The sequence below is a fragment of the Eublepharis macularius genome, chromosome 11, assembly GCF_028583425.1.
Source record: "Eublepharis macularius isolate TG4126 chromosome 11, MPM_Emac_v1.0, whole genome shotgun sequence".
In the NCBI taxonomy this organism is placed as follows: Eukaryota; Metazoa; Chordata; class Lepidosauria; order Squamata; family Eublepharidae; genus Eublepharis; species Eublepharis macularius.
In genome coordinates, this window is record NC_072800.1 from 95,312,208 (window position 1) to 95,325,548 (window position 13,341).

General features: G+C 53.1%; 1 protein-coding gene and 1 non-coding gene across 3 annotated transcripts; both read left to right on the forward strand.

Annotated features, from left to right (window-relative positions):
* The first annotated feature begins 6,482 nt into the window (after positions 1–6,482).
* On the forward strand, positions 6,483–9,548 carry LOC129337724 (translation initiation factor IF-2-like). Of its 2 annotated transcripts, none has more exons than XR_008597844.1 (6): positions 6,483–7,045; positions 7,307–7,359; positions 7,706–7,817; positions 8,647–8,762; positions 8,896–9,002; positions 9,192–9,548. XR_008597844.1 is itself a non-coding variant. In XM_054991649.1 (6 exons), the coding sequence occupies exons 1-5, from the start codon at positions 6,498–6,500 to the stop codon at positions 8,978–8,980; spliced, it is 909 nt and encodes a 302-aa protein (XP_054847624.1). In that variant the 5' UTR covers positions 6,483–6,497; the 3' UTR covers positions 8,981–9,002; positions 9,192–9,548. The 2 variants fall into 2 exon arrangements, 1 of the variants encoding a protein (XP_054847624.1); XM_054991649.1 differs by having other exon boundaries at positions 8,901–9,002.
* LOC129338101 (small nucleolar RNA SNORD49) lies at positions 7,169–7,238 on the forward strand. Its single transcript, XR_008597887.1, has one exon. It is a non-coding gene; the product is annotated as a small nucleolar RNA SNORD49 (small nucleolar RNA).
* Positions 9,549–13,341: the final 3,793 nt, after the last annotated feature.

Genomic DNA, 13,341 nt, shown 5'->3' on the forward strand with positions numbered 1-13,341 from the left:
CTCAGGGCTGCTGGGCTCAGGTTCTGGGGAATTTGTGGGTTCACTCCTGGAGTCCTCTTGCTTAGCCAGTAATTGCCTGGCCCAGTCTGAACGAAGGCTTTTCTCTGCTATCTTAGCCCTTCGCTCTGTCTGTTGAAATTTCTGCTAACCTTTCGCTCCGTCTGTTGAAATTTCCTATCTCGATGTTCTTCCGAGCCTGTTGGCTTTCCTCCCCTTTATCCCATGTATTTCAGATTCCAGGCAAAACTCCGTGATATGTTCCTCATACCCAACTCACTTTCTCCACAGCCACACAGGAACTGCGGGGAATGTTTTCTAATCTTGCTTTGACTCATTCCTCCTTCACTGCGATCCAGCCAGGGTTAAAAACCAAAGCGTTGCAAGGGCGTGCTAAACATGGTAGAGCTAGCTGCGCACCAGATTACAGGACTTGACAGTCCCGGGCAGCTGGTGTGTTCCTGGCTCTCGGTCAATGGCTTGTAAAATCCAATTGGACTCATCTGTGGAACAAATGGGGCAGATGGGTAGATTTCTACCTGGATGTTCCACAGTTTGTTGTAAACTTCAAATTGAAAATCCTGTCCCTTTTATTCTTTTAAGGGTACTCTGTGGGCTGCAGTTCTTGGAGGCTCTCACATGTTTTAGGGAACCTTCTTGATAAATTGACGTAGGAGAGTAAGAAGCATAATTTCTTCCCAACTCTTGCAATGAAGTCTGTCCTCAAGCCACTGAAAGAAACAGGGACAAGGCCTGCACGTTTCTGAACTCGATCACGCCCTGCAATAATGTCTCCTGAGTCTTTGGCAGCCATCCTTTTCCAAACAACATTAAAATGGTAATTTGCCCGGCAATTATGTAGATTTTTATTTCGTTCCTGTGTTTTAATGGGATATGTTTAGCCTGGAGAGGAGATGACTGAGAGGTGATATGGTAGTCCTGTTCAAGTATTGGAAGGGCTGTCAAATGGAGGATGGAGCGGAGTTATTTTCTGTTGCCCCAGTGGGCTGGTCCAGATACAAAGGGTTAAAGCGGAAGGGAAATTGTTTTCAGCTAAACATTAGGAAGAGCTTCCCGGCAGTTACAGCAGTCCCTCGGTGGGAGGGGCTTCCTCGGGAGGCGGGGGGGGGCTCTGCTTCCGGGGAGGTATTTCAGAAGAGGCTGGATGGCCGTCTGTCAGCCAGGATGATGCTCTGACTTCCTATGAATGTACAGGGATCAGGGGAGGAAAAGGAGGAGGGGATGAGCCGGTGCTTGGCTCCTGTGCTGATTGCCACTTTGGGGTCAGGAAGGAATTTTCCTCCAGGCCAGATTGGCCAGGGACCTTGTAGGGTTTTTGCCTTCCTCTGGGCATAGAGCAGGGGTCACTAGGGAGGTGGGGCTGAGAGATAGCTGTGAATTTCCTGCATTGTGCAGGGAGTTGGACTAGATGAGCCTTGGGGTACCTTCCAGGTCTATGATTTTGGTATCTTTGTGCTCTATGTGACCCAAAACTTTACTATGCAAAGGAAACAACATAAAAAAAACCAAGGGGCATGCTACAAAAACTGATGAGATTGGCAAACAAAACAACCACACACAGAAACACACAAGTCCCAGCTCTCAAACCCAACAGCTAAAAGCCCACCCAAATCTTAAAATGGCGGTAATGCGCCTCTGCAAGCAGGAAAACTGAACGGAAGTAAGACAAAGTCTCCAAAAGCCATGAAAGAAAAGAGGCCAGTTGATCAGTACTTCAGGATCTCCAACTGCAGGCGGATGCTAAGGACACGATTCCGACACATCGTCCGATAGTTGTGGGCGACTTCAACATCGAGGCCGAGTGCTTCAGGTCAGGCCGGCCCAGGACTTTGCACTTTCAACCCCACTTTCAGCGCACTTTGAAACTAGATTTTACCGTGTGAAACAGCAAAATCCACTTGCAAACGATCACCAAAGTGCACTGAAAGTGGATTGAAAGTGCATTATTTAGCGTTGTGAAAGGGGGGGAGTTTTCCAGCCTTCAACTAAATATGTAAAATATATGTTCAGCTTTCCTAACTGAATCCAAGCATCCGGAGCAAAATCTATCCCTCCCCTCAGCACTTAAATATGTTTTGGATATTTTTCTTAGATTTTACTGGCCATTGACAGAGCCCAGCGATCAGATGAGCATAGCGATAGCTGGGAATTTGTGGCGCAGCAGCCCAGTCCATCACGTTTAATGATCCTTTGCTAAGGCTTTTGTTTTTAACCCTAACTGGGTTGCAACGAGAGAGGAACTGGTCAAAGCAAGATCGAATCGCATGAAGCTTTTCCTGCAGAAAGGCTAGAAATAAAACATTTAAAATAAACCTGAGTAGAGGCGTCTTCTCCACAGGAATCTTCCTCCTCCCCTTGGACTTATTTCATCCAGTTCCTGTGGTCCGTTTCCAGTCCGGTTGGGCCAGTAGTGTCACACTGTTCTGAAAGAAGGATAGCTGTCCAAGTTCCTCCAAGACAGATGGTTCCGGGTGACCTCAACATGGAGGCCGAGTGCTTCAGGTCAGGCCGGCCCAGGACTTCATTGCTTCCTTGGCAGCCCTAAACCTCTCTCAAACAGTGACAGGCCCCATGCATGAAAAGGGCCAAACCTTGGGCTTAATCTTTTGTTCTGAGCCTTTGAAGGAAGGTCTTCTTCCAGAGTTGGAGATTTGGCCTGAACCATGGACTTTTCACTACCTGGTGAAGTCAGAGGTGAATATGGCCCTGATATGCCACAAAATGGGTAGCCTAGATAAAATGGGCTGCCCACAAAGGCTCATGGGTCTTTCTGGATTCTTTCTGGATTCTAACCCCCAAAGGGTTAGAATACCTCATTTCCCATCAGCCTGTCTGTAAAGGCACAAGCTCTTATGCTGATCATGTAACGGCACCCAACAGCTGCTATTGAGGCTGCAGTGGAAGCAGAGAATCTGAAGGTCCGGGAAGCTACTGACAAGATGGCTCTGATTGGAGCAAAAGACCCAACTGGCCCTGCTCACCTTCTCAAAACACTTGGCGGGCACCAGGGAAGGTGCTGGCAGGCAGCAGGGCAGCCACAGGCTCTATGTTGGGGACCCAGCCCTCAGCAGAGAGGATCTATTTGCTTCTCTTCCGTCCTGCCTTCTATGGCTTCTACGAAGGGTGAGGGTGGCTTAGGGTCACCTCTCCTGATATGCTGAAGTCTGCTGAAGGTGCCACCCTGCAAATGGGCAAAACCAGCAGCAGTCCATCTCTGAGCATTCTCCACTGGGGCTTCCACCTTGTGGAGGTCGGAAAGGCTCCGCACTGTTATTGTGGTGCAAAATATGTTGCTGAGGGATGTAGTCGTAATGTCTGAAAACCTTAAGCAGCCTTTATCATTGCATCCTAATACTCTTTGCATAATATTGATTTTTTTTAAAAACTGAAATCTGCCATAAGTCTTTGCAGGAACAGTTGAGGACAAACGAAATAAATAATGTGAAACCCTCAAAATAAAACCTAAATACCAACAAGCAGCCTCTCGCTCCTCCAGCAACGAGTGTGGAAATCAAGCCAGATCCATCGCCTCTAATTTACCCACAAATTGTTCAGCAAACTTAGCAGCCTGAACTTCTGAGGGCTCCAAGCGTGGCTGAGGGTCAGAGTATTAAAAGCTCCTGTCTGAAAACTCAAAGAGTGAATGCCCATGTGATAGAAAGGATTTTGCCATGGGCATCGGCACCCCCACCCGAGCTCAAGTTTGCGCGCTGTCAGCCTTGGCAGGGGTCTTGCTCCACTGCTGATGTAGCCCTCGACATTGAATCGAAACCAGGTTCTTAGAAAAACAAGGTGAGGCCCACATTTTCAGGGTGGGGTGGAAAGAGTACACTTTGGACTCACAATTGCGCCAACAGCCCGAGTCAGCACTTATTCCAGAAATGATCAGGGCAACGTACCCTTGCTCAAGGACTGAAAGACACATTCCCTGAAGGTGAGAAGTGCAGGCGGAGTGGGCGCTTCTCTTGCAGTGCTGCTCTGCCAAGTACCCGGGGGCCGCCTGCTACCCACAAGAGCCTCCCAGCCATGGCAGAGCAGCGACGTAGTGCCCCAAAAGGCTCTGCTTGAGCCCCCAAATGTGCAGCAGCACCAGGGCCTGTTGCCAAGGCGGGAGTTGAGAGTGAATTTGGGCCATTTCCGAGGGGGACACTCAGGATAGCCCCGCGGCCCAGAACACCCTCCTGCTACCGCTCCTCAGTTCTGTATGGCAGCTGTGGTGGTTTTGTTAATCTGGTGCAAGAGCGGCCTCAAGACCTTTTGCGGAAAGCAATGCGGCAGGCCCTGGCTCAACTCCCTATGCCCACCGTCCCTGAAGCATGAGTGGGAAACCAGGTGGGGCTGCCTGCCCCACCCCGCTCAGCCCACTGAATTCAGAGCACAAGCAGAGCAGGGGGCTCGGTCCACTCCAGCCCAGGCAACCTGATTGCAGGAGAATCCCTTCCCAGCACCGAATACTGTAGTTGGCCTATCCATCAGACCCTGCTGGTAGCAAAACCCGAACAAACCTTCCCTAGCTGGCACAGACCCAAGGACTCCGAGAAACTGGCACAGGGAAGCACAATTTACATTCCGAAGTCCTCCCTATTGCATCTCTCTCTGCATTTGAGGATCTCGTGGAACGTTCGAAGCAACTTACAGGAATGAAAGTCCACTTGATGAAGGGATTCATCCTTCCTTAGTTATCCAGGCCTTTGCTGGGGGTGGGGGAGGTGTCTGGTGTGCCTAGGACCCTCGTTTTCTGCAGCTGGGGAGACACATCTAAGCATCCTGCCAAGAGCTCGAAGGCACCCACTCCAGAAGGCGAAGGGCAGGACCAGCTGCAGCCCATGCAAAGGTAAGTGGTGGTACAAGGCAAAGTCAAGGAAGAGGCAAAGTCTCTTGCAGGGAAAAATTGTGCCCCTTACCCCCATGCTTGGCAGAGCATGCCCAGCCCGCAAGAAAGCAGCGGTGGCAGAGGAGGGCTGTGCGCCCGTTGCTCCAAGGACTGCCTCCCTCTAGAGGGCCTCCTGCTAGGGAACCCACATTCCCTGCCCACCAGACAGGAGGAGCAGAGAACAGCAGAGCGCCCTGGCTGGATGACAGCCAGGTCAGTGCGGTGCCCGACAAAGGCCAGGCGGTGAAAAGGAAGAGGCTCCATCCCTCTACCAGACTAACCACAATGCCAATTGCAAAGTGGGGCAACCAGAACGGGTAGCACCAGGAGACAGCCATGTGCCTGGCGAGTGCAGACTTTGCTTCCAGCCCCTTTCTGCTTCCTCATTCTGTATTTCTACGGCACACCCAGGTGTTGTTCACACAGCACCCGAAGCAGCCACAGAGCTGGCCACACACCCCAGCTGGGAGCTTTCCCCCGGGAGACAAGCAAGTCAGACCAAGCCCCACACATGGCAGTGGGATGGCCCCATTGGCAGAGATCTCCCTTCATCTTTAGACGCAAGAGTTGTGTGGGGCATGAACTCAGCGGCTTCCAAACAGCTCTGATACTCTGCAATGTACTCACAACTGCTGCTGCTGCTGAATCAGCAGAGCAGTAACGGGGCTCCCCCACGGTGAATTTCCCCCGTTCCAAATCCCCCCCAGTAGCCATCCTCGCCTATGCCACTAGAGGGTTGTGGTGGGGAGGTTAACTGGTAAGAATATAAGAACAGACCAAGAGCCATCCTCGCCTATGCCACTAGAGGGTTGTGGTGGGGAGGTTAACTGGTAAGAATATAAGAACAGACCAAGAGCCAGCTGAGGGCTCTCCAAGAAATAGGAATTCATCGGATCTGTTTCAAGATAATTGGATACGCTCCAACAACACGAAATTAGTTGAGAGTAATTTTAAGGCAGTAATCAGAGATACCAAATACAAACTCAATACTTGGGACACGTTTAATCTGTCTTCATTAGGTTGGGTAAATAACCTTAAAATGATTATAACCCCCAAATTAATCTATTTATTAAGAAACATTCCTCCAATTATTCCAAGAGCTAAATTAAAAGGATGGCAGTTTTATGTTAAACCAGTTTGTGAAACAGGGGAAGCATCATACAGCCTAAGATTATATCATGATGCCACTAAACTTGAGCAGATTTCTAACTGGTTAGTAAAGAATGAAGGGAACTCTGACAGATTGGTAACAGCCATGGAGCAGGCTTCCGTCCAGCTTCTACACAGGGTTGTGTCTTAAAAAAGGAGAGATTACCAAAGCCCTAAGCTTGTAGTTAATCATTTATAACCGCATTGGGAATTACACTGAAATAAACTTTCTCCTGGGAAAGTTTAGTTTCTGCTATTTGAGACCTGGATAAATTGCAAGGACATCAGTCACAATGTTTAACCAGGCAGGAAGAGACAGGCCTCGAGGCCTATAAAACTTTAACAACTGCGAAGAGTTGATCCATTTGAAGAGAGAATCTGGGTGGAAAGCAATAAATACATTCACTTCTTTGGCTCTTTGCAGATAAGGAGGTGTCTGACAAAGGCATCTCAAGGCATGCTCAACCGGGGGGCTTGTAGGGGGTTTGAATCCCAAACCACGACCCCCCCCCTCCCACTCGCGAACGGCGCCCTCTGCTCATTAACGGCGCAACCCGGGGCCGGCGGACCAGGACCGACGTCTGGACAGGCACCAGAGAGCGCGCCCCCGTGCCCAGCGCGGCCCCGAGAGGCTCCTCCGCCTTCCTCCGGGACACCCGCCGCGGAGCAGCGCCCGCAAAGGCCTCCGGGGCGGCCCAGAGCTTGTTCCGGGCGCGGGGCGAGGGTGGCACCGGCCGCGGCCTGGCCTGCGAGGGCCCTCCCGGAACGGGGAACGGAGCGCGGCGAGGACTCCCGGGCCGCTCCGTCTCCCTCCAGCGCCCGCCCGCGGCCGGCGAGGGCGGCGGGATGTCTGCGCAGGCGCGAGGGAAGCCCCTGCGCCAGAGCCCGCCCTGCCCAGCAATGGTCCCGCCCGGCGCCCCCTCCGCGGCCAGATGGTCGCTCCCGCGCCCTTAAAAGCGCCTCCCCGGCAGCGCCTGCCCCTTTCGCCCCCTCGCGCCTTCTGAGGTAGGTCGTGCGGGCGCCATCTTGGCGGGCCCCCGAGGCGAGGCCGCTCCCTCTGGGCCTCGTCTGGGCTGGGGTGGCCGGGCCGAGTGGATGCCGGGGCGGGAGCGGCGGGCCGGGCGGCCGCGGGGTGATGAGGCCAAGATAGGAAGTGCCGTCCGAGGCGAGACGTGACGAGGCCTCCTCGCGCCTGACCGCGGCCGCCTCCGCCCCCCCCCCCGCCCTTCTCCCCCTCCCCCCGCTGACGGCGGCCTTTCTGCGCAGGCGCGGCGAGACGGACGGGGCGCTCCTGGGCTCTACTTCTCAACCCGCGGAAGGTGAGTGCGGGGCGGGCGAGGGCCTGCGGACGCCCCCGGCCCCCTGGTGATGAGCCCAACGCAACTCAGCTGGAATTACCGGCAGACGCCTGCTGTTGAGAAAGGCGCTGCTGAGGGGGGCCGGGGCGCCAAGGAGGACCCCCGTCGTGGCGCTGGCTGGGGCCCGCGGCCCTTCCCGCCCCGAGGGCGCCTCCGCCATCCTAACCGGCTGGTGGAGGGGAGGCACAAAGGGCCGCCCGGGGAGGCGGAGCCCCCGCCAGACACGAGCGGGCTGGGCCGGGCGCAGCGCTTTCCACGCGGAAGCGCCGATCCGCTTCATCCGGCAGTGTCTGTCTTCATTTTGCAGGCATCCCACACTCGAAAAGGAAAAAACGCTGCTGCTGCTGCCGGCATTCCTGGACATGGCCCCAGCCAGCCATTTGGGGCTTGCAACCGCGGCCCTTGGCGCTGGAGGGCGGGTGAGTCGTCCTTGCTGTGCGTGCATGTTAAGAGAAAGACCTTGGACAGATGGCGATAGGAACAGGACTTTGAAAGCCCTTACTGACACCAAAGCTTGCTTTCCTGAGCAGGAAGTCAGTAGCATTTGCTAATTGGGAATTTTCAGGTTTGTTTTTCAGCTTTGGGTATGTTGCATTACACATTTGAGCAATCACTGGCTTGCAGTCCCCTAGCGTTTTGGTTTAAAAAAAACCAATGATGTGCCCCTGTGCTGCTGCTTTCTTGAGGCACAACTACATGAAACCGAGAAGGGCATTGAACAGAAGTTAAAGGGTGGGCAGCACTTTGTTTTGAAGAGCCAAAACCTGAAATTAAAAGTGTAATGGGAAGATGGTGTGCCTTTTGCCCAGAACAGCATTGATTGGGGTACCGAGTAAGTGCTTGGGTTCAGACACATTTAAGAACATCCATGCAGGATCAGACCACTGGTCCATCTAGTCTATTCTGGCTCATACAGTAGCCAACCAGTTACTTCGGAGGGCCAAACAAACAGCACGTAGAAGCAAGGCCTTCCTCTGAAGTCCGTCTCCTTTTAAGGTGGCCAGTGTGGCCATCGCTATATTCTTTAGCAGTGAGTTTCACATTTTAACCGCTCATTCTGTAAAGGATAATATGTGGAAATAAACATGCAAAATTCCCTGTAATCTAAGCCTTGGTATGCTTCTCACTGGCTGAACAGATCCAGCAGGAAGATCAGATCTTGGGGGTGGGCGAGTTGAAATTGTCATTGAAGACAGAAGGCCCTTTAACTGTCCATGGTTAAAGCTTTTCCTCCTTTCTTGGCTGCAGACTGCTTCTGAGGGCGTTTCTTAGCCTATGTGGCTCTTCAGTCTTAAGCTGGGCACTGACAACTGAGGATGGAGGACTTCCAAGAGTGGGAAGTGCCGGGCCCTTTGGAGGAGGAGGTTGGTGCTCCCTTGCCCGAGGCTTAAATTGCTAGCAATAAAACCCGGTGGGGGCGGGGGGAGTGGATTGATGGCAGCAGCCCCTCCCACACGCAAGTCCTTTACAGTCTCAGAGCAAACTGTCCTCCCTCAGTGTAGGTGGTACGGGTGCCTCACTGCTGGAGACTTCATCAGGAGCAGCCTGCCAGAATGGTCCGTTTGCAACTTCCTTTGGTTGATGTTGGTGAAGAAAACCATGTGGTAGGTTTTGGTGTCTCTTCCTTGGGGAGTTATTGGGACTAGGAGGGGTTAAGTGGCCAAGGACTAGGCAGAGGCAGACTTTTCTCCTTCTGCCTCTTGGTTGTGATTCTGGTTTTCCAGGGGCTAGAATGCACTGACTAAAATGTGACCAGTGGTGGTGCTTACATGTGCATTCATATTCTATTTCAGCTTTACTGGTTAATGGCATTGCTTCAAGGCAATCTGCTCTCCTGGAAGGAGCCTCTCCAGGTCTTGAATGAAACTGTCAAGTAACACATCCGTCAACAAGCCCCGAGATCTGCTTCTGAAAAAGCGCAGAGCAACAAGAGCTGGGGGGGAGAACTCTGCGCCCTGCATCACCTCAAGGATGAGGAGTGTAAATGGTGTGCAGGCCTGGAAAATGTGCAAAGCATTCAGTCTGTGGCAAGCATCTCCCCAGAGCAGGAAGCATTGGCCATTGGAGGAGGAGAGGGGTGGTGCCCCCTCTGTTTTGACACAATTTGATTGTATTAACTATAAAATAAAACCTCTCAGTTTTGAAGAGTAGCATTTTGTGTCTGTGTTCATATTGTCCAAAATCAGAATTATTGCAGGCTGTCCTACCATTTTAATGACTGCAGTACATGACAGAAAGGGACTTTGGCCCAGACGGTGGTGTTGCCTTTTGTCAAAAAAGGATTGTTTGCTAGGGAGCCCAAACTTGGAATGGAATGTAAAGTGCTATTCTCATATTAAGCCCAGGGGTCCAAGAACCCAGACGCTCAAGGTGGCACTCTTGAGCCATATCGAATCTTAGCTTTGTGCCACGTGTCCCAAAACAAGCAGTCCTTCGTTACTTAAAATACCACTTCTAGAGGAAAACGATGTTGCCCGCTGTCTCTAGGTTTACCCTTCCAAGGCAAGATGGTGGAAAATGGGGTTGCGGAGCATCTGGCCTTTTTAGGTGGCTTGTCGGCCCTAGACCCCTTTCGGTCCAGTTTCAGGCAGGTCTGTGGGATGGAGACAGCATTGGTGGCCCCGTGGATGGCCTCCATTGAAATGTAGATGGGGGGGCCATGCCCCTCTGCTGCTTTTACTAGACTTACTGGCAGCCTGTGACCGTGCGGAGATTTGGAGGCCGAAGCAGGAATTTAAGTCGCATGCTTTGGGCTGGCTTGAATCCATCCTTGTGGGCAGAGGGTTGCTGTAAGGGACAAGTTTTCTGCAGCGTGGGAGCTGCCGTGGTGGGATCAGGCAGGTTCATTCTGGTTCCCAGTACTATCCAAACTGCCTGTGAAGCCCTTAGGAGGGACTATTCTTGGGTTTTGGAAGAGGGTGTCATTGTTTTTGACCCTGCGACATCTCAGAACCGATCCCTGGCAGCTGTGCCTGCAGGGCCGCCTCTGCTGGGACCGGAGGCGGTGTCCTGGGGGATGTTCTTGTGCAGGAGGAGCTGTGGTGTAATGGGCCGGCTCAGGAGGTGGTATGGTGACCCCCAATGGCCAGGATGTGATCTTCATTTTTCTCACTTTGTTAACAGTGGAAAAAGGAAAGGTGACTCGCCTAGCTGGGTAGACCAAGGGTAAGCACCCAGCTAGCCGGTTGCTGTCGCTCAGGGATATCCTGAGAACATCGAGACTGACCCCCTAAGGGGCCCTCCTAATGACCTGCTAGAACAAATAACCAAGACAGTCCTGAGAAACGGAGCAAAATATGTACAGACCATGCAGTTGAGCATGTGGGGAAGAGATTCAGAGAAGACCCAAGAAATATACCAAGGAAGCCAAAGAAGCCCTTTTAGAGTGTTGTAACAATAAAAGAAGAATTCCAGCCTCAATGAAGGGCTTTAGTGGGGATTTTTGCCATCAGCCTCAATGGTTCTATTTTGTAACCTGCTGCAGTTTGCTTTGCTCCGTTCAGAGCCGCGCTTGGGTCCTGGCTTACTGACGGAGGGGCGCCCGGGAGAGAAGCGGCAGGGAGGCCCCGCGGACCCCCGCTGGCCGCCCTCGCTTCCCCGGGCGGGAGGGCGCTCTGGAGACGCCGAGGCTGCGCGGCGCCGGCCTCCTCCGGCTGCGCCTCCGAGGCCAGCGGCGGCGGGCGAGAGCGAGCGCGGCTGCCTGCCGCGGCCGCTGGGCGGGGGTGCCGCCGCCCCATTAGGCTGCAAGGGCGGGGCCCGGCTCCGTTCCCGCGCAGCAAGCCCGAGCGCGGCCGTCCTCGCCGCGCCCCGACGGGGAGGGGGGCCGCAGCCGCCCCCGTGCATGCCGCGCGGCAGGCGGGGATACGGGCCGGGCGCCGGAGGCTGCCGCCCTCCCCGGACGAGGCCGGCTTTTGGCGAGCGGGGCTGCCGAGCAGGCGCGGCCCGAAAGCGGCGGGGGCAGAAGCGGAGGCGCCTTCCCGGGCTGCAGGCCCTGCTGGGAGGAGCGCCGGAGGAGGCAGGCAGGCGGCCCGGCCCGTCTTCGCTGCTGGGGCGAAATAAACGGCCGACGCGGCAAACAAGGCGAGCTCGGCAGGAGCAGCGGTGCAGCCGCCGCAGGCAGGCAGCGGGGCTGGGTGCCAACCCCCCCCCCGCACTGGAGCTTGGCAGGCAGGCAGGCGAGGCGCTGCAGCGGGCGAGGTTGGCCCTTTCCGGGTGGGACTGGGAGCAGAGGGCGGCACCTGCGCGGGGGGCGGGCTGGCTTGGGGGAGCCCCTCTGCCCGCCTTCCCGCCACTCTACCGCGTGCAGCTTCCGGGTTCTAAGTGTTGTGCCAGCCAGAATGGCAGAACCTCCCGGAATCGGGGGGTGGGGGTGGGGGGGCTGGATGCTGGTGGACGTCCACATGCTTCATGTCAGACTGTGGCTAAATAAGGTACTCTCTGCAAGATTCCCTTTAGAAGCAAGAATAAGTCCAATGTCTGGCAAAGGAAGCTTTATTGCAGAAAAGGTCCATTATAGTCCACTGTCCTGAATAGGAGACTCAGGATGGTACATGATCATTGTTACCAATGAAGAGCAAGCATAGGATACAGAGTAACAATACCCATCTGGAACAGCCTCCCCCCATAGTTCTCAAAACAACATCTTTCAGTCCTGGGAAGCTGCTCTCCTTCAAGGCCAATGCTTGGTGGAACGGTGTTAGACATAACAATCTCCTCTGGTGGGAATGCTGCCTGGGAACTGGTGCACCTGGGGAGAAAGCACTTAAACACTAGAAGCATTAGAAAATGGAGTCAGTACAGTTTAGATATATACTGGACCTGACATTCTGCCCCCCTTAAAATAGATCCCCCCCTGGCTTATATGGATAGCGAGTATGAAAAGCTTTGGTTAATCTAGGAGCATGAACATGTGCAGAATTCACCCATTCATCGTAACCAGAATCAAAGTCTTTCCAGCGAATGAGGTAAAAAAGCTGGTTTCGCTTGAGCTTAGAGTCCAATATTTGTTGTACCTCATAGTGTATTTGGTCGTCAATCAAAGTTGGAATGGGTGGAGCTCTTATGTGCCATTTGTTGTCGGTGGGAGCTCTCTTTAGAAGGCTGACGTGGAACGTATCATGCACATGGCGCAGGTTTTTAGGTAAAGTTACAGCAACAGTCACCTTATTTATTATTTTGCGCACAGGAAAAGGTCCCAGGAATTTTAGAGCGAGTTTGCGGCTGGTTTGAGCTAGCTTTAGGTTTTTTGTGGAAATATACACATGATCTCCAGGTTGTAATTCCCATTCGGCCACACGATGGCGATCTGCGTATTTTTTGTAATCCAGTTTGGCTTTTTCGAGGTGTTTCTTAATAAGAGTCCATTGCTGCGCCGCCTCCCCCCACCATGAAGATACATCTGGCAGTTTAGAGGAATGGAGAGGGGGTGCGTCTAACGGGAAGGGATCGAAGTGAGTCCCGTACACAATTTTGAATGGAGCCTCTCCCGTTGAAGCGTGTATACTGTTGTTATAGGAGAATTCGGCTAGGGGAAGAAGGTCCACCCAATTATCTTGTTGAAAATTAATGTAGCAACGAAGAAATTGTTCTAAAATTTGGTTAGTTTTTTCAGATTGTCCGTCGGTTTGTGGGTGGTGGCTTGAACTGATACCTTGTTCAATATTCAACATTTTCAAAAGCTCCCGCCAGAAGTTGGCAACGAACTGTCCGCCGCGATCCGAAATCACCTTGGACGGAAAAGAATGTAATTTTACGATGTGTTTTAGAAACAGATCCGCTAGTTTTCGAGCGGAGGGTATAGCAGTACAGGGGATAAAATGGGCTTGTTTGGAGAATAGATCTACCACAACTAAAATACAATTGTGTCCTTTTGAAAGAGGTAGATCAGTGATAAAGTCCATAGAGATTACTTCCCAGGGCCTGTTCGGCGTTTCTAATGGTTGC

Coding starts and splice junctions, on each gene's coding strand:
- LOC129337724 (XM_054991649.1), top strand. CDS start 6,498: ATGCTCAACCGGGGGGCTTGTAGGGGGTTTGAATCCCAAACCACGACC. Junction 7,360..7,705: donor TACTTCTCAACCCGCGGAAG/GTGAGTGCGGGG, acceptor TTCATTTTGCAG/GCATCCCACACTCGAAAAGG. Junction 7,818..8,646: donor CCCTTGGCGCTGGAGGGCGG/GTGAGTCGTCCT, acceptor TCTTGGCTGCAG/ACTGCTTCTGAGGGCGTTTC.